The 19,426-nt window shown below is 37.0% G+C and overlaps 1 protein-coding gene across 1 annotated transcript in view; it reads left to right on the plus strand.

The window, feature by feature from the left end:
* The window catches only part of LOC138188175 (metabotropic glycine receptor), a 166,093-nt gene that overhangs the window by 70,363 nt on the left and 76,304 nt on the right, over positions 1-19,426 (plus strand). Inside the window, exons 3-4 of the mRNA XM_069129708.1 lie at positions 13,758-13,881; positions 14,065-14,208. Coding sequence (XP_068985809.1) covers positions 13,758-13,881; positions 14,065-14,208 — 268 coding nt within the window. The remainder of the gene's footprint in view (positions 1-13,757; positions 13,882-14,064; positions 14,209-19,426) is intronic.

Here is a 19,426-nt window from a genome sequence, read left to right on the forward strand (position 1 = left end):
TGTAAATTATTTGCCATCCAAGTCAGCAATAACTCGAGCAATCGCAGTACTCCAAACCATTAAGAATCGAAATTCCCTTTCATAATGGATCTCGTCGATCTGTCATCGATAAAGAGGCCGGGTCGCAGTTTCCGCTGAAATTATGAGAGTTATGACGGAATCATCCTTGGCCAGGGAACTTTTTAATTAAACGTTCACTCTGTGTGTGTGTGTGTGAAAGAGAGAGGGAGAAAGAGAAAGCGAGAACAACCCTCGGCCAGCAGAGAAGTTACAAGAGAAAATTTGCGCTGGCCAATTGCTTGTACAACATGCGACCACTTACTCGTCGCGAAATATTTTGCCCCCGTTCCACCAGTTTTCTTGTGTATTCGCGAATACCATCAACATTTCGAAACTTCCGCAGCCTCTGTCTGCAACTTTTTAATCGCCGCTGGAAGCTCCAGTTCCTCGCGAACAGCATGTCCTCGTGATACCACGTTGTACTTTGTTGCTCGAATGTTCGTGGACGCTTGGTTACTTTTGACAGAAACGCGTCTCGACATTACGAATGGGACCAGTCAGGATCGTTCGTCGTTGTAACACGATCAAATTTGTTTTTAAAAGATAATAGACATTAAGAGAAATTGGCATCTCTAAGTGTCACACACTGTGGAATTGTTTCGTCGTTTAAAAAGCTCGGTCGAGTGTCAAATATGTAGACACGACAGAGAAGATTTTTCCAAACGAATCAAGGGACTGTCGTGGTTCTAGCGACAGTGTATAAAATTAGCTAGAAGTCCGTCGAATTCCTTATTTTAATATACCAGGCATGTAAATATGAAACCGGAATTTGCATATAGATGGCCCTAGCTGATAATGTAGTTATCACTAAACTGCATCATTGATGCCAAAAATCTTTGTTGACATCTCACAAACATTTTCGACTCGGAACGATACAAGTTTCATACAACAGCATAGTTTGTAATAGCGTTGAACGTGTCAAATTTTGTGCCTGGAAACTACGATTTGCGGACAGCATTGATTTTCTGTTACCATTTGAAGAAAACTGCTGCAGAATCGCATCGAATGCTCGTCGAAGCTTACGGTGAGCATGCTCTTGGTAAGTCACAGTGCTTTGAGTGGTTTAAAAAATTCTGAAGTGGCAATTTTGACGCGAGGAACGAAGAACGTGGAAGACCGCCGAAAAAGACCACCGAGCTGTTAAAACCTGGCGAAACCGTTAATACCGAGCGCTACCGACGACAAATGATCGATTTGAATCAAGCTCTGCGTGAAAAACGACCAGAATATCGAAAAAGGCAACACAAAGTAATTTTGCTTCGTGATAATGCACCATCGCATACAGCAAAACCGGCCAAGGAAACGATCGAAGCGTTCAGTTGGGAAATATTTTCGCACGCGGCTTACTTACCAGACTTAGCTCCATCCGATTACTATTTATTTGCATCGATGGGACACGCACTTTCTGACCAGCACTTCGCTTCTTACGAAAATGTACGAAAATGGCTCGATGACTGGTTTGCCTCAAAAGAGCGACAGTTTTTTTGGCATGGCATCCACCAATTGCCAGACAGGTGGGAAAAATGTATAGCTGGCGATGGGCAATACTTCGAATAAAATATTTTTAATCATTTTCATACAATAAACGTATATTTTCTATACAAAAATTCCGGTTTCATATTTACATACCTGGTATCATCGATAAGATGTTAAATAAACGATTCGTTTCACACGTATTGTCATTGTAAATCGACCAAGATTTGTTCACCTGCTTATAGATAAGTGGCAATGTGTAACTCGTTTTGGATTTTATTCCCAGCGAATTTTTGTTTCAGAATTCTTGTTTTATTTCTGACAGCAGTCCCTTCGACGGTCATCAACGTATCGAACGGAGAAATTTTTCGAAGCTCGCATTTTCCCTATGTATATTGCTGCAACTGGCTTGTTGGCTGGCTGTTTGCTTTTCAATTCCATCCAGGTTACTCTGAATGTTTATCGACAAGCATTTGTGTACTTTGAAAAAGCTATGTACCGTATATTGTACAATGTTGTGAGTGGTTATGGTGACGAGCGTGTAGGTTGCTGTCCCAGGGGACGTCGAAATAAAAATGTTGTATTGTTTTGACAGTGACTATATTAGAAGAGTTTCGTGTTGCGACATTTTCCTTAAGTGCAGCTTTACCGAAATGTCGTAGGGTATTTTCTATTTTTAACGAATCTTTGGTATTTCATGTAGATCGTAAATTTTAAGTCGTATGAATTTTTTAAACTATTTATTTGCCATATAAAGCAACAAATAAAAATACTTCTTCGTATCCCGTAACAGCTGTTTTAAATTTTCCATTTTCTTTCTTTTATTGTCACGAACGAACAGCTAGTGAATTCTTCCGCTTCTTTAGAATCTACAAAATTCGATGAAACGGTTAAATTCATAATACAAAGCGTCCACCTAGTGCGTAAAAATACTTCCCGAAACCAAGTTCACAAAGAAACAACGTATAGCCGTAGACAAATAAATATTTTAAATTCTCTGCCTTTAAAAATCTATGAAATTTGCTGGAAAAATGACGAACCCCATCTAAGTTATCTTTATTAGTCATACGCTTTTCCCTGAGTCAAGTTTCCAACAGAAGGACGCGTGGTTCTAGCGAAATTGATCATACAGAATTTTCTGCTTCTTCCAAGAGCTAGAAAATTCGCTAAAAGAAAAAAAAAAAATGACGAACGTTTAAACGAACTGTTGTGCCAGCCACTACACTTTTCCTTAAGTTTCTAATACAACGACGTGAACCTATTGTAAATAATAGGAATTTTCTGCGTGTTGGAAAATGCAGGAAAATCGGTTGGAAAAATTGCAAAGGCCCGTCTAAGTCAACTTTACTAGGTACAGGCTTTTTCTTAAGTCGAATTTCCAGCAAAAGGTCGTATAGTCAGAACGAGACGAGTAAAAGAGATCTTCCGTGTCTCTTAAAATCTACAAGACTCGCTGGAAACATTACGAAGCCCTACTTTAAGTCAACTGTACTGCACGTAAGTGTCTCTTTAGGTCAAGTTTTCAATAAGGAGTGTGACGAACAAAGCCTAGAGGGGAGGAATCCGAGGTGGAGGGTCTGCCGGTATCGATTTCACGGGCCGATTATGTAGCAGCAGTTGCCGATTTTCCCACGGCTTTGCCTGGAATCGTGTAAGCCAACTGAAGTAATCGTATCGCTACGATAAAAAGCTACGATAAAGGAATTGGCATGAGCCTTTCGTGAGAATCGTCGGAAATCTGTCGTGAATGTTCAGCTCCCCCACTCTCTCTGCGCTTCCCCCTCCACGTTGCCACCCAGACGAAATCCGTCGAGATTTCAGTTTCCGCTTTGCTACCTCGCGCGCCTCTCTCTCTCTCTCTCTCTCTCTCTCTTTTTCTCTGTCTCTCTTCGAGCTTGTAGAACACTTTTTATTCGCGTTCGTGCGCCACGCCAAATTCCAGCCGCCTGTTTATCTCGGCCGTGGAACGTCGTTGGAAGCCAGTCACAGGAAATTAACATTCGTTATGATAAACCAGACATTTTTCTCCTTTTGGCCAGATGCTGCACGAACGATAACGAATTTAAATGAAAAATATTTTTGTTACTCTTCGTTTGTTTTCGATACATTCCTTTCGCCGTTTCTCGATGGTTTGGACACGTTTTCCAGTTTTTAATAAATAAATCGTCGTCCGTTAGGATAAAACAGCTCTTTCGTTCTATTTCTGGTAGAATGTTGTTGAAAAAGTAGTAATAATTTGCATAACGTTTCTGGAACAATTAATTCTTAATTCTAACCTCAAATCCTAACCTCAAATCCTAACCTCAAATTGTAATTTAAATTTAATTGGAAGATATTTTTTTGTTATTTTTCTTTCTTTCTTTTCTTCTTCTTCTTTCTTTTTATTACAGGCTTCGTTATTTTTTGATGTTTTATGCTTTTTCCTCTCGCAGTTACGTTTTAATAAAGAAATTAACATTCGGTGGGATAAGCCAGCTCTTTTGTTCTCCCTTCGGTGAAAGGTTGCCGAAGAAAGGAACGAATTTAAAGAGACAATATTTTTCAATTGTGAATTCTCTTTTCTTTTTAATTATACGTACATTGTCATCTTTGTTTGAAGTTTGATGCTCCCTTTTTCATCATTGCTAGTCTTTCATAAACAGATATACTGCATTAGCATGTCGATAATAAGAACAAACGAATTTTTCTCTTTCCTGTTATAAGAATAAAAAGGCACATCGAATTGAAATCTGAACATTTCTTTCCCTGTTCCTATTTTTATTCTCAGTCTTTACGTGCTTTTTTCAAACACATTTTTTTGCCATTTTTACCTGTCCTCTTTCATTATCAGAATTTTTTTCATGACGATATTAAATGGTTGTGCGAATGACAATGATGAGAGAACTCTTCTCGTTGCCAGTGTCGTTGGAAAAGCGATAACATATTTTCCATGGAACAAAATTCAGGTACATGTACCTCCATATTCTCTGAACAATTTTCCCAACATTCCTCAAAATGTTACAAAATATATTGAGAAAAAAAAAAGGGAAAAACGAATTTATTATCAAACTATTGAACCGAGTTGCATAAACACGCGATTAAAAGAAAAGCAAAAATTTCCTGTCCATCTTATCTCGTCCATTCGATCGTTTGAAATTGCCAATTGCCAAAAGAAAGACAAACATTTCTTCCGCATCTTACGTTGTCCTATCAATCGACTGAAATTTTCAACCGCATTCAGCAACGTGGAAAATCCTGTTCAGAATTCGCTTCCGTTGAATTTCGTGGAAATTACAAGGGGATATTACAAGGCAGACACGCCTCCATTTCCCAGGTTTCCATGTGAAAACAATCGAATGCCTCATTAGGACGCACCATCCTCCCCGTTTAATTCCTTGTTCCCAGGCAATTCTGCCCGATTAATGCACCACTTCGACCATTCTCTATTAATGTACCAACCACACAGTCTCATCTACCTAACTTCATTTCCATCAAAAAACCATTATCTTTCGAAAAAAAAAAAAAAAAAAGAAAAGGAGCAAACGTCGTGAAATTTTCCCGGGCACTTTTCATTCGACAAAGATTCGCGAAAAAAGAAGAGAAAGGAAGAGATGGAAGAAGTAACAGGAAATAAGAGGAAGGAAAGTTCGAACGTTTCAATCAGAAGAGACTTTTAACGAACGGAAAGAAATGTAAACGCGATGTGCCATTTGCAGAGGGAAGTTTGTTTCATGCAAATGTCGTTGGGAAAGTGGTGCAACGAAAAGAGAATTTCATTTCACCCTTCTTTAGCTGCTTGTTATCTCCAGCTCTGCGCTAATTTACACTCTGATCGCCATATAATTGGCCAGCTACTCTTAACTTCGCCCTTCCCAATCGGCCTGGATCGCAAGAAGTAGACGAGTCGAGATTTTCGAGTTAAACGGATAAAAGGAATCCTTCTCTTGCGGATAAAAAGGGGCGAGAAATCGGCTGAAGTGCGATTCAAGTGGTGGACGTGGAAGGTGGTTTGAGCAAGTTTAATTAAATTTTGATGGTAGCTGGAACCAGGAAGTTCGTCGTAGCTCGCTGCATCATCGCACTCTTTGATATTGTACCATTTTCGTTTCATTCATAGCGGTGTGTTCGGTGTAAGAGGCTGGTCAGAATTATTTTCGCTTCATTTTAACAAATTACTTTCTACGATTTTGCAAATAAATAATAATAATAATATAAATCGTTATAAAGGAACTATTGGGTTGGCAACTAAGTGGTTGCGGATTTTGTCATTAGGTGGCATTGACAAAATCCGCAATCACTTAGTTGTCGACCCAATAAATGTATAATATTGATAATATAATTATACATTATAATATATATAATTACATACAGGGTGGTTGGTAACTGGTGGTACAAGCGGAAAGGGGGTGATTCTACGCGAAAAAAGAAGTCGAAAATATAGAATAAAAATTTTTCGTTTGAGGCTTTGTTTTCGAAAAAATCGACTTTGAATTTTCGCTCGGTACGCGCGCACTTTATCACGTCTCGTTGTAACGGATCTCACTGTAGATCGTTGTCTCGATTGACGTTATTTTTTTAATTTTTGTTCTATATTTTCGACTTCTTTTTTCGCGTAGAATCACCCTCTTTCCGCTTGTACCACCAGTTACCGACCACCCTGTATATATGTTTATAGAATAAAATAATTATATATTAATGATACTAGTAATAAAACAATTATGTATTAATGATACTAGTTTCTTTATGCGCACACACACACACACACGCGTATATAATCTAAATACGTATGTTTGAAAATCATGTTCGAGCGCATGATGCGATCCTGTCATGTTGGTCGTATTCGATTAGCAATATTTTAAGCGCGACAATGAGAATCGTCGTGGCCGTAAATCGGGTTGGTACCAGTCGAGGACACCGTTCGTCTCCCATTTCCATGACAATATAAATCAAAGGTCGGAAGATTTACGAGCAGTACCGTTGCCACGTAAACACCGCTTTTCTTTCCCCCTTCTACTGTGACAGTCTTTGCTGCGACTTCCGGTCCACAGACGCGACAAACGTCGTCTCAGCTGTGGTGACGTGACTTATGAAAAATGCGACCGTTAACGCCGCATTAACCGTGTTACGTCGAACTCTTTAACGTCGAAAATTAACTCTTAGAGATCGTGTTACTATTTAACAAAAAAAAAAAAAAAAATTAGAAAGAAAAATGAATATACAGGGTGGTTGGTAACTGGTGGTACAAGCGGAAAGGGGGTGATTCTATGCGAAAAAAGAAGTCGAAAATATAGAATAAAAATTTCTTTTTTTAATTTTTCCATCGAGACAACGATCTACAGTGAGATCCGTAATAACGAGACGTTAAAGTGATAAAGTGCACGCGTACCGAGCGAAAATTCAAAGTCGATTTTCTCGAAAACAAAGCCTCGAACGAAAAATTTTTATTCTATATTTTCGACTTGTTTTTTCGTCTAGAATCACCCCCTTTCCGCTTGTACCACCAGTTACCAACCACCCTGTATAATAAATTTGCAATAAGACCTATAAAAAAAAAAAGATCAGCTAAATCGAGAAAAATTAGTAATGCAAGTAGTACAACTGTTAAATTATCATATTGAAGAGATACATTAAGGGTAGATAGTTTTTGAGGAAATTGGATGAAAATGAGGCTGAGAAGGAACGTAAACGGTGTCAAATTCCATTGCTCGCATTTCACTTACACGTAAGTGCCAGCAAGGCCATTATCAGTGGAAGTTTAACGGTTCGTACACCGATTGGCGGTTTGCCTGGACGGCGCGAATTAACATACTCGATGCTCGGCTCCCTGTAACCCCTGGTTTACCGTGTTCACCGCAGTTGCACGATTTTCCTTCGATCCCTCGTTTCGCGGGAATTACGGCCATCGTCCCTGCTCATCTCTCCCATTTTCCACGCTGTAATTCCGACCGGTAACGGATACCAAACCAGCCAGCGAACTACCATTTATCAAAAGTAAAATAATGAAAAAAATCTACGGGAAGACAGATGAAATAATTTTATCATGAAATTCGTTCAGAGCCCCAAGGAAATTTGAAATTGAAATTGGCAAGTGGGAAACGATGATCCTGTCAAATTGGTGGCAGTCGTCGGTTTTTGAAGATATTTTGTCATTAATAAGCTCTGATAGTCTGAGCAAGCTTGAGGAAAATTTATAATTTATCAGCGGATAATTTAGTATGATTTCTTTAACGTTATTTAATTCATAGGTTAATCGGAGTTGTTATTATTAAAGATTGCCCTCTTAGCGGAAAATTATTTATGAGAAAATATTTTGTTTTGGTACTCCTATCTGTGTGGCATATTTTATGGTAATACAAAATCGTAAATATTGTATTGCATTTGTAGATATTCTTCATTTTAATTTGTAATTTTATTATTACTTAATATATCTGTCATCTTCCATTATACTGTAATATTTAAAGTAATATATGTTTAAGATGTTAAGATTAAATATATACAGTACAATACAATAGATAAAACAGACTATGCTATGATTAGTATTAAGAAGGTATATTGAAATTTTGGAGCCTGTTACACAACTGAATAATGTACAGAAAGAGAAACTGATCGATTTGGCTATTGAACGAAATTGTATTCTTATTCATTGAAAGAAGAGTTGTTTGAGCTGGTAACTTCAAAGACATAAAGTTAATTCGAGCTGTAAGGCCACTAAGTTCCAGCTGATATCCACGCAACTGTCTAAGAAGTAGAATAGGTCAATTATTGAATAGACGAGTAGAATAACTCAGGTGGTTGTCGGTCAAGGGAAGTGGCAACGTTAGTGGTCAGACAGGTGACATGGGTCGGTTACCAGTAGATAAGGAATATAAGTAAGTCATTGGCTAGTCAGGTGGAAGAGGTCATTGGTTAGTTAGATTAGTGAAATAGGCTGGTTATTAATCAGGCAGGTGAGCAGTATCTGTTACTTGTCGGTCAAGAAGAGTAAGTAAATTATTAGTCAGGCAGGTGACGTGACCTCTTAGTAATCAAATTAGAAGAATAAATCAGTCATTGATCAGACGAGGGAATATTTCAGTTACTAGCCACAATATCTGATTCTGGCTTGTGTTTGTTATTCTGTGGTCAAGGAGAATGTGTCAATCTTTAATCAGCCGATAGGAATCAATTCTTATGGTTAACCGGACAAGGAGAATAGGTTAGCTACTGGACAGATAAAGCAGATGGGTCAGTTACTAGTGAAACAAACCAGTGGAATAAGTCAGTTACGTATCGGCCATAATAACGAAATTTCGTCGAAAAATAGTTACGAAGACGGTAGTTCAACAAGTTTCTAACAAATATTAATCCGAATAACAGAATGTGTCGTTTCTTCGCGAGAAAAGTGGAGTAGATCTATTATTAATCAGCCAAGCTCAATAAAACTGTACAACAAACAGTACAAACAAACATTTTATTTAATTTACTAATCAGAAACTAGTTTAGTAACCAAGTCTCATTTGAAAAATATTACGAAAGCAGTAGTATGGCAAATATAAATTTTTTAATAAATATTAATGTAAATATTAATATTAGAACGTATCATTTATTCAGGAATAAGTAGAGCAGATCTACTATTAATCAGCCAAGCCCGATAACACAATACGACAGTAGAAGAAACGATCTTCTTGTTTAATCGAACGATAGAGAATTAATATAATAAGAAAATTTTATTCGAAAGAAATGATTAAAACGGAGGTGCATCGTATAATAGCACTTCATAATCGCGTGAAACGTCCCATGTCCGCTTCTCTCGCCGTATAGCGAAGGCATCGCGTGGCTGGTTATTATTTTTCCGCAGTCTAGCAGAAGGTCCACAGTTTCAAAACGGAAGCATAGTCATGCATCTTCGCTGCTGGTATTCACGTTTTTATAATCCTTTGCCTTGCGGCGAATATTTTACTGTCAGACGCTTCGCGAACAATTCTCTTTTGTTATTTTCTTGGTCCAGTGGGAACGTTCCTCGAACACGGTGAATTTAACTTCACTGAACGCAACTCGAGGAACGAAGGATTAGACGCTTTCGTTGAATGAAGCTAAAGAGCAATGGGATGCTTGATTAATTGTTAATTGCAGCCGGACGACCAAGTTGTCTCTCCTCGCGTTTAGCAAATACCCAGATTACGTACATTCGTTCCTTTTGCTGTTTAACCTTTCCTTCGTTTAATTAAAATTACAGTACGGATTTTTATACAATTCTTTATGGACCTAATTAAACAAATAGCGCTCAAGCAGAAGTTTGCTTCGCCTGCTAAATATTCTAACGAGCATCGTGCCAGTGGTTTACGAACGAAAATTTATAGAGTAAGAAATATAAAATAGCAATATAGTAAGGAAAATAAGATAACAATATGATAATTTTATAAATTTTGCAAGATGAATTTGTATTTAAATATAATGAATAAATATAATATGTAGCAATAGATATGACAGCTATCGAGTGGTATAGTATCTGTATAATAGAAAAATTAGTAAAATCCATAGTTATTCAATTTCGAATTTTCTTTTATCGCTCGGACGTGTGACAGGTCTTCGTATAGTACGTGCATTCTATGCATTTTGGCAACCTTGAATTTTTTATAAATATTTACAATGCTTACATACATACTAATTATTATTCAAATTCTTGAATTCGGTTTCGATAAAGAAAATATGTCTGAAATATGTAAGATTCTTTGTGATTTCAAATCACTTTCTATCTAGTGAAGTCAGACTAGCGAGATCAAACAAATAGTGTTCAGACTAGTGAGATCAGGTAGGTAATGTTCAGACTAGCGAAATCAGACTAGTGAGATCAGGCAGGTAGTGTTCAGACTAGCGAGATCAGACTAATGAGATCAGACTAGTGAGATCAGATAGGTAGTGTTCAAACTAGCGAGATCAGACTAATGAGATCAGATAGGTAGTGTTCAAACTAGCGAGATAAGATTAGTGAGATAAGGCAGGTAGTGTTCAGACTAGCGAGATCAGACTAGTGAGATCAGGCAGGTAGTGTTCAGACTAGCGAGATCAGACTAGTGAGATCAGGTAGGTAATGTTCAGACTAGCGAGATCAGGCAGATAATGTTCAGACTTTTGATATATTGATATATTAAAATAAAATAAAATATGGTTAGTTTTCGGTTCAGTACATTCAGACATAAGTTAAATACAGTGAAAGTTATTTCAAATTAAGTTTATGTTAAGTGCAATTATGTACAATTAAATGAGGTTTTGAGTTAGGCCAGCTAAGTACGGTTAATTTCACGCAAATTTGGTGGTTTTGCAACGTTTGGAACTCGACTAAAACTAACCTTCAAACAAGAGAAAATGAAGCACGGCTAGGTCCAAGCTGCATTCCAGCTAGACGGACTAATTCCACCGCTATCATAGAACTGAGAGAACCGACACGCACGACCAACAAATAACTTTTCAACGTTCCTGCGATAATAGAGCTAATAACATACAACACCTAAAACATAACCTAAAACGAACATATTCAAATTCTAGAAAACTGAAGATCAGATATTCCCTTTGTTCGACGCCATTGCATTATTTCCAGTCGCATTATTCCGGGATAATTACCAGTTTGGAGTTGGAATTTTGCGCGTAAGCTTAATTATCTATTCTATTTCCGACCCCCCGGTGAAAATCTCTGTGAATCGACCGGACTAATTTCGACAATTGGCTCTGAAGTCGATGCCTGTGTGCATAAACGAATCGAAATTTCACGATCAAGCAAGAAAATACCTGACGCGTTACAGGCTCGTGTCGCGTTCAGAATAAACGAACAAATCGAATTTGACTATCGTTTTGCAAGCAAACTGGAAAATTCTGCGTTAGTTTTATCCTTCGAATCGAGGAAGTCAGAGTTTACAGAGAAAATCCACAGGTTCGTAATAATTGAATTAATACGTAACTGGCCATGAATACATGGAGTCTCGTTTCCACAGATTAGGTTAATTAGGGGAAATTGAGGTTAATTGGAAATCACGCTAAAAGAAGGTCTTTTCAGGACTCGCAAACTTGCACATTGAAAGACGATGGGATATTTTCCATGGAAAGGGATCTTTTTACCTGTTAAACATTTGCAAAATAAAATTCATTTTCCGCATATGGAAATTCTTCAGAAGAAACGCTACTGTGTTTTTCTTTGATTATTCGATATTTGTCAATTCCATTAATTAATTAAGTTTACATTGCACGGCTTGTAAGTAAATGACACGGTCGATACTCAATTAAGATCAAATTACGTGATGTGAAATTGAAAAATTGCTTTGGTTAATTACAATTTATTCAAACAGTCAATAAGAAATCTCGAGAAGAACATTTCAAACTGTGGAAAAGTGTCAAACGTTCCCCTGACGATATCCAAAGCTTCTTCAAACGACAAGACAGTAATATTCCCTTGGCAACTAACTCATTGCGGATTTTGTCATTAAATGGTATTGACAAAACCCGTAATCACTTAGTTGCCAACCAGATTACAGACAATACCATCCTTTTTCACTCGTGTCTTATTTATTTGTCGAAATATCACGTTCCAAAATCAAGACTGTCATCCACCTATTTATTATTCTACCTTCTGGTGTACTCGTCATCGCTAAGCGATTAATGAAGCCGCGATGAAAAATGAAAAATTAAATTCATGCAGCAAAGTTTGCTCTGTCAGTGGATACTGTCACCACGACTGATAACGCTCTTGACAAACTCGCGTCTGTTCTGTTACTACTGTAATGAATATTGCTGGTCCCGTTGCATACACTGGTTAGAACTCGCGTCTTGTCATTAGCGATACAGAGCACGTGCTTCACAGAGGCGAAGTAAATTGATCAACGCCCATGTTCCGTGGTCCACGTCGCGCTATAACAGGTATTTTATTTGAACAGGTGCATCGTGTCTGTCACAGGTACACGACATGAGAGCCAGCCAGGCTTTTTTAATGCGCGTGCATGAACGTTTGCAAAGTATACTTTTATGCGTTTCTGTGATCGTAAAAGTGCACATAAAAGGAGAGTTCAGAGTGAAGGAAATTAACAAGTGAAAAACAGCATTGAGAAATGGAAGAGGGAAATGGGAAAAGCGAGGGAAGGATGGAACAGTCTGAAGGAAAATAAAAGAAAACGAAAGAAAGGGAAATTTGGGAAAGGAAAATTAGTAGGCAAAGGAAGGAAAATTGAAAATGAAGGGGAGGAAAATTTAAAGCTAACAGAAGGGAAATCGATCAATGGGAAATTTAAAGTAGAGGAAAGGTAAACAAAGGAAAATTGTGAGTTAGGAAAAGGAAACTCGAGGAAAAATTAAGGAAAAGTAAGAGAGATAAAAGAAAATTAAGGGAAATCCGGGGGCAGGGAAATTGAAAGAAAATGAAAAAACAGAAAATTTGAAGGAAAAGAGAAGAAAATAAAGGAAAATTCAAACGAAAAGAAGGGGAAATAATAGAAAATGAAAAGCTAACAATTCCTGAAACGTTGTAGATCTTTTTCCCTTTTCAAAATGAAATCTACATGGAAGTATTAAAATCCAAAGATCATAGTAAAATCGATAGTTTCTATTATGAATCAGGCAATTTGTTCGTATAATTAGTTCACGTTATATATTCGACTCACGTTTACCAATTATACCGTTCAATCAGTCCAATTAATATATCCAAGCTTGTTTGAGTTATCGTTTTTCTATACTCAATATATATACATATATATAATCCTATTGAGTATAGAAAAACGATAACTCAAACAGAGGATGTGAAAACATGTTCACTGAACCTTTCTATTTTCTTGAGTCACTGTCGATATCCACTCTGAAAAATAAGCCTTACTTAAGTCTAGAATATTGTGTTTCAGGCAAGGGGATCCTCACTTTCAGAACAGACGTTAACTATGTTTTATTGTACAATAAAGCGATGCAACGATCAATAGCTTTACGCGTGGCATGCTTCGTCGTTTGACACTGCCGTCCATTATGCCGGTCACAAGCATGAATTTCGATAGGAATAACCTTGTCCTCTCTCCACTATGACTTTCAGTCAATTACCACTACCCTTTGGTTCAACCTGTCACAGCGAATAACCATTGCCACTTTGACTCTATCTACGTCCTATCTACTTAGCAATTTATCTTCCTTCTTATTTTATATTAATACATTTTGTTAATTGTTCTTGAAAGATGGTTATGTGAAAAATATGTATAGACAATCGTACGAATAATTTCATATTTTTTCTCTTTTTTCAGAGGAACAAGTGGAATAGACATTGATCTGCGCAGACTTGACATAGATCAGTGCCCTCTGCCACCAGGATCCACTCAATTGAACATCTTTGCAGCCAGTGACAAATGCAAGAAACGCACCACAGAGGTTAGTAGATTTATCAATAAAAATTGTTAGCTTGTATTATTGGTAAAATGTTAATATTATAGTCGCCACATTTTTGTTTCCTTTTTTTTTTTTTTCTTGTGTATCAGGTATTTAATATTTTATTTGGTATTGAACGAAGCCACGATGACGAAGTTCACGTCTAATTGTAATTTTCAATTGCAGTGCATCGCCATCCCTGGACTTGGATTCCGTCGTGGAAGCTACCGATGCATCTGCAAACGTGGCTTTTATTACCCGGACACCAAGTCTATCAACCGATACTACAATGGCACCGTGATCGAGGAAGAGTACGAGAAATTGATGATGGTAAGTTTTTCAAGCAAAAAGAAGTACTTGAAAATTGTGTTATATTTTGTCCTTCATACATTCAGTTGATAAGGATTGTTTATAAGATTAAGAAAGCACAGTTTGTGGATTCTACAACTATTTTAAACTACTTTCACCGAAAAGTATCAAAAGGTTGCTTTACACTATATTTCAAATCATTATATTTTAGACTATCTTTAAAGTCCTGACAAATCCTCAACAATTCTTCTCTTGGACTATTCCAAAAAGCCTGAAAATATTCCCAACCATTCCCAGAAATTCCTTTCTCAAACTATTCCTAAAAGTTCAATAAAATGTTAATAAAAAAGCCTCGAATCGCTTAAAATTATCCTGGAAAAGCTGGAGAAAAAAAAGTATTCCAAATACCTTGACAAACTATAGCCATTTTTCAATCCGCTCTTAAAATCACAATGAATCTCCCTTAAAAACTGCTCTGTTTAAAACTATTTTTAGGAAAGTAAAAGAGGTGTTAAGAAATTCTCAGACTATTTTGGATCATCCAAAGAAACCGCCAAAAAGGAACTATTAATAATTTTCTCCAACTACTTTGAATTCTTCTGGACCTGCAAAGGAATCTCAGACAAATTACAAGACAGCTTCTTCACTGACGATTTATCAGTGTCTCGTGGCTCTGACTAAAAATCATGTACAAGGGTGGTGAGCAGCCGGTTAGTTCCAGGTCACAGAATATTCTTTCCTGCGAGGATCTTCAAAAGCAGCTCCGCTGTAAGTCGGTTTGCCGGTTGCTCGAGGGTTCTCAGCCTGGTTAAACACCTCTGAATCCCTCCTTGTGTCTTGTTCCTCTGTTGATCAAAAACTTGGAAAAACTTGGAGATTGTGGTTTCTCGCTCAAAAGATGAAGAGAAGGAAAAATTGGAGGGAACGAGACAGCACGTTGCTTTTGGCATCCGGAGTTGCCTCTTTCTTCCAAGATCCAACTTCTCTACCTCTTCAGGTGTCTCTCAATGTTCAGTCAGGAGTTTCGTGGATAGCTCTTGCACAGTTCTGAAGAGGCAGCGAAATCACCAGCAAGGAAAAAGAAACGCTTCGATACCCAATTAGAGCGTAGACACTGCCATTGTTCAAGTGGCTCCAGGTCGATTCACGAGTAACATTTTTGAGTAAATGTTTGCAATAAAACATGCAGCCTAACGAGAAAAAGAAATTCGTAGAGACGGTATTGTTATAGAATAGACATTTTGTCAAATGGAATTACCAATTGGACATTTTGACAGTCATCGTGCTGAACCCACGTTGAGATTCTTCCAAGTACATAGAGAGTTATAGTTCGCTAATTATTATTGACTCCCTTCAGGAATCTCACAAATTACTCCTATACATCTCTAATGGTAAATTATCAACTGGTAATTTTAATTGCTCTTAAATTTCTTCTAAGTATAGGGTTTCACTCAGTTGCCAATCCAATATATAAGAATCTGTGCTCTTTGTCATCTTCTCTTCAGCCAATTTAGAAACTCTCAAATCATATATTAATGTACATCAGGTATGAATAAAAATGTTTATTGGGCGTAGAGTTTTAAGGGTTTTAAATCAGGTCTCGCAGAGACTAGCAATTGCTAGTCAAGTTCCCCTAAGTCCACAAAAATGGACTCCGCATTCCAGCAATTCTAAGCTATCCGCAGTCTGGTTGCCGCGTTGCTCACTTGTCGCCATCAAATAGAACCCAAGGACTTTATATCGCCTACGACCAAGACCGGTGATTCCCTTTTGTCCCCAACGAAATACAGAACACGTTGCTGATTCGTCGGTTCCTTTGAAGTATTCGACTAATCCCTGGTGAAACGAAAGTGCTGCACACGATCCACGGACCTGACCATTTGAAACAATTCCGGCACCTAGTTCCAACGTGGACGACCATACTATGTCGATGTTAGGCGAACGTTACAGACCACTGAGTCACCGAATTAGGCGACTGAAATGGGACAGCTGGTGATTGGTAGACAGACTGGGATCATGAGCCAACCTGCAGTTAATTTATTGCGGACGTAACTCAAAGGTAGCATAGAATAATTTGGTCAGCTGGTTTCATGGTTGGCTTCTTTCAAGGTGGATTGAATTAGGTTGATTGTTAGAAGTGTATGGGATTTATGTCTTGGTCTATGGATCTGAAGGGTTCCTCGATTGACTGATGGAGATGTAAGAAGGTGGTAAGTGGTAGAACATGAATTTTTATGTATTTAGGAGAAATTGAACAGTAAGACTATCACGATTGGCCATTTCTTATAGAAATTTGGGTGATTTTAGATGTCCCTGGGTCAGACAAGAGACAAGTTTATGATAATTACCAATTTCACATAATTGTGAACCTGCAAGCTCTCTCGTTGATGTTGCATCACTGGGACACCACGTGCCAGAAGACTGAAGTCTCTTTTATTCATTTGGACAGTCCTTTACTGGAACACACTTATATCTAATTAGATCAACCGAATGGAAATGGACTTTTAGACGTTGAATCGTGCAAGGAATTTGCATACAGACAAAGAAAAATCTCACTGTATATCAAACGCTTCGTTCAAACTACGTTGATCCTTTTTAGCCAGGCAGTTGGCATAGAACTTAAAACATCGACATATTGTACTTTACCTATGTGGTGTTGATTTGTTATAGGTCGTTTGTAATTGTTGATAAATGACCAGGGATCGAGCGTTTCCATGGAAGGCTAATGCTTGAGAGTAATTAATGTGCTAAGAGGAAAAGGCCAAATCTGTTGATTTTACGGTTAGTGTGAAAGGACAATCGCATTTGAGGCTGAAGGAGAAATCGCTGATTTTAACGAGCTCCATGCAAAGATGAACATAAATGCACATACTGTGAAGAGCAATATGAGAGAATAGTGGGATTTCTACTTGCTTTCGCTTGAGTAACATGAGAAATTATTGTGTAGGACTGCAGCAGATGCTACGTTTATGGTTATGCACGTTTTAAACAATGAAGCTTGGCGATCTTTTGGAAATGGCTAGGATTTAGGGTATCGGTTGGGAATTTTGCATATCTCGTGTTTCCAGTTCTTGAACGATGAAACGTTTTTGGAATATCGTTGGCATTATACACAGTATGTTCATAATATTCTGAGAATAATTAAGATCTTGAGTATTCGTTTCAAGTTTCTTCATTTTTAGCTCAGATTGCGTTGTGTTCTACTTAAATTTCTTGTGTTTCTGAAACAATTAAATTTTGTAATATTAATTCATCAAAAATTCTTCATCTTGTACACTGTATATAGTATAATGAAATATTCTTGACAAATTTACTACAAATCATTGTCTGATCAGATTTAAAGTATTGTTTAAAGAAACAATATTTAAAAATTCACTCAAATTGATACCATGAACGTTAATATTTCTCCACTATCAGCTACATATTTTTGAAAAGTACTTTTTAACTAATTCTCTACAAGTTGACAAGCCTGATAACAAAATGCACCGTTTTGCAGTAATTTCAGGCTAATAATAGCGGCCTTGCCATGCATTAAAAGCCTCGACGACGCAATTTATTTTTACTTCACATCTTTCTCAACGACTCGCCACAAAGAAGAGGAAGAGGAAGAAGGAAAAAACACAAATTTCAAGGAGAAAGCTCGCAACCATTTTTAGTGAAAGATCCATATCGTTGTTTAAATTATACGAAGGCAATCGGTGAGGATGGAGCCCTTGCAACACCGTGAAAGGAGAAATCACGCGAACTATGAAAATTACTTTATAGCAAACGCGATACAAAACTCGGCCTGGTTCTGTTCGTTCTCATATTTTCCATTAACCCGTCACGTAATCCAGAACTGCACGTCACAGACGACGTGAGCAGGGAGGGAAAAAAATGACCCAATTCTTCGTCTCAAACTTTACATTTTTTGAACGACCATGTAATCGAGGGAACGTCAAACTCGCGTTAAACTTGAAACAATCGTTTCCTTTCTGTCAAAACCAAATAACCGTGCCAATTTTACTCTATCCCGTATATAATCACACGTGTCTGCGTATTTTTCCGATATTTCTGTTAAAAAAGAAAATAAATAAACGCATGTCGCATGTACGACGGAAATGTAGCGAAAGAAATACAAGGAGAAACTTTCAATAATCCCTGGGGATCGATTGAAAGTGCAGATGGATAAGTTTTACTAGTTATTTAATAAATAAACATTTGTCAAATATTTTATGTCATAGAAATGATATTTCCATAGGTTGAGCAATATTTTTCTCTAATATCATATAATATGTTCATATAATCACATTTTATATAAGAAAATTTAATATTTTATTTAATATTTCCATAACTTGGCAAAGTTAACCAACTATGGACAAATCTTGCTTTTAATTTAACAAACATTTATTTTCCAAATATTTTACTTTGGTATAATAGTTTCTTAAATATAATTTAATTATGTTTTACTTAATACAATATTTTTGTAACTATAGCAATGTAACGATGAATAAGTTCCGGTGCTGGCCTAGTAAACGATTGTTTCTCGGATATTTTATTTAAATAATATTCGCCTGACTATAATTGAACAAGAAAAATGATTGTTTCAATTAACTGATAAAAAGTGACAAAACAGTAGCGGAGAAAGAAAAAATTGAGAAGACTTTCGCCAGACGTGTAAAGCTTTCAAATTGTTGAGTGTATGATTAGACAAGGTGTCCCATAGAATTATCACGTGCCTTTTCTGAATTAGAAAAAAAAAATAAAAAAATAAAAAGAAAAGGACCGAGATAAAAATCTAAAAATAAAAGGGACCAAAAGGGACTATTTTTTTCGCGAGTACAGCTATGTATAGGCTTTTTACAGTTGCACTATTTTTTGGATCATAAATTTTGCGTATAAAGGTATTGCAGTGAGATGATGGGAAAGTGGGATATTTTGAGCCTCTAAATGCTTGATAATTTTTTTGAATCGAAAAGAGACTGATTACATAGCTTTTATTTGTTAGGTCATTATTTATTTAAACTACTGAAAATCTGTTCAAATTTCTTCTAAACCGGTTGCATGAACTTTGTTGAATAAACGTAAATAAAATAAGTGGTCATACAAATCAGACAAGCAAAAAGGAGTTCTATAATATAACAAATTACAAAAATTATATTGTATATTGATATAATATAAAAAAATCAAATGTATAATAAGCACACCCCCCCCCAAAAAAAAGAAGAAAATAAAACTACCTAGCAACGAGCTAACAATA

This window comes from Bombus flavifrons, chromosome 16, assembly GCF_040668555.2.
Source record: "Bombus flavifrons isolate JBK064 chromosome 16, iyBomFlav1_principal, whole genome shotgun sequence".
Classification (NCBI taxonomy): Eukaryota; Metazoa; Arthropoda; class Insecta; order Hymenoptera; family Apidae; genus Bombus; species Bombus flavifrons.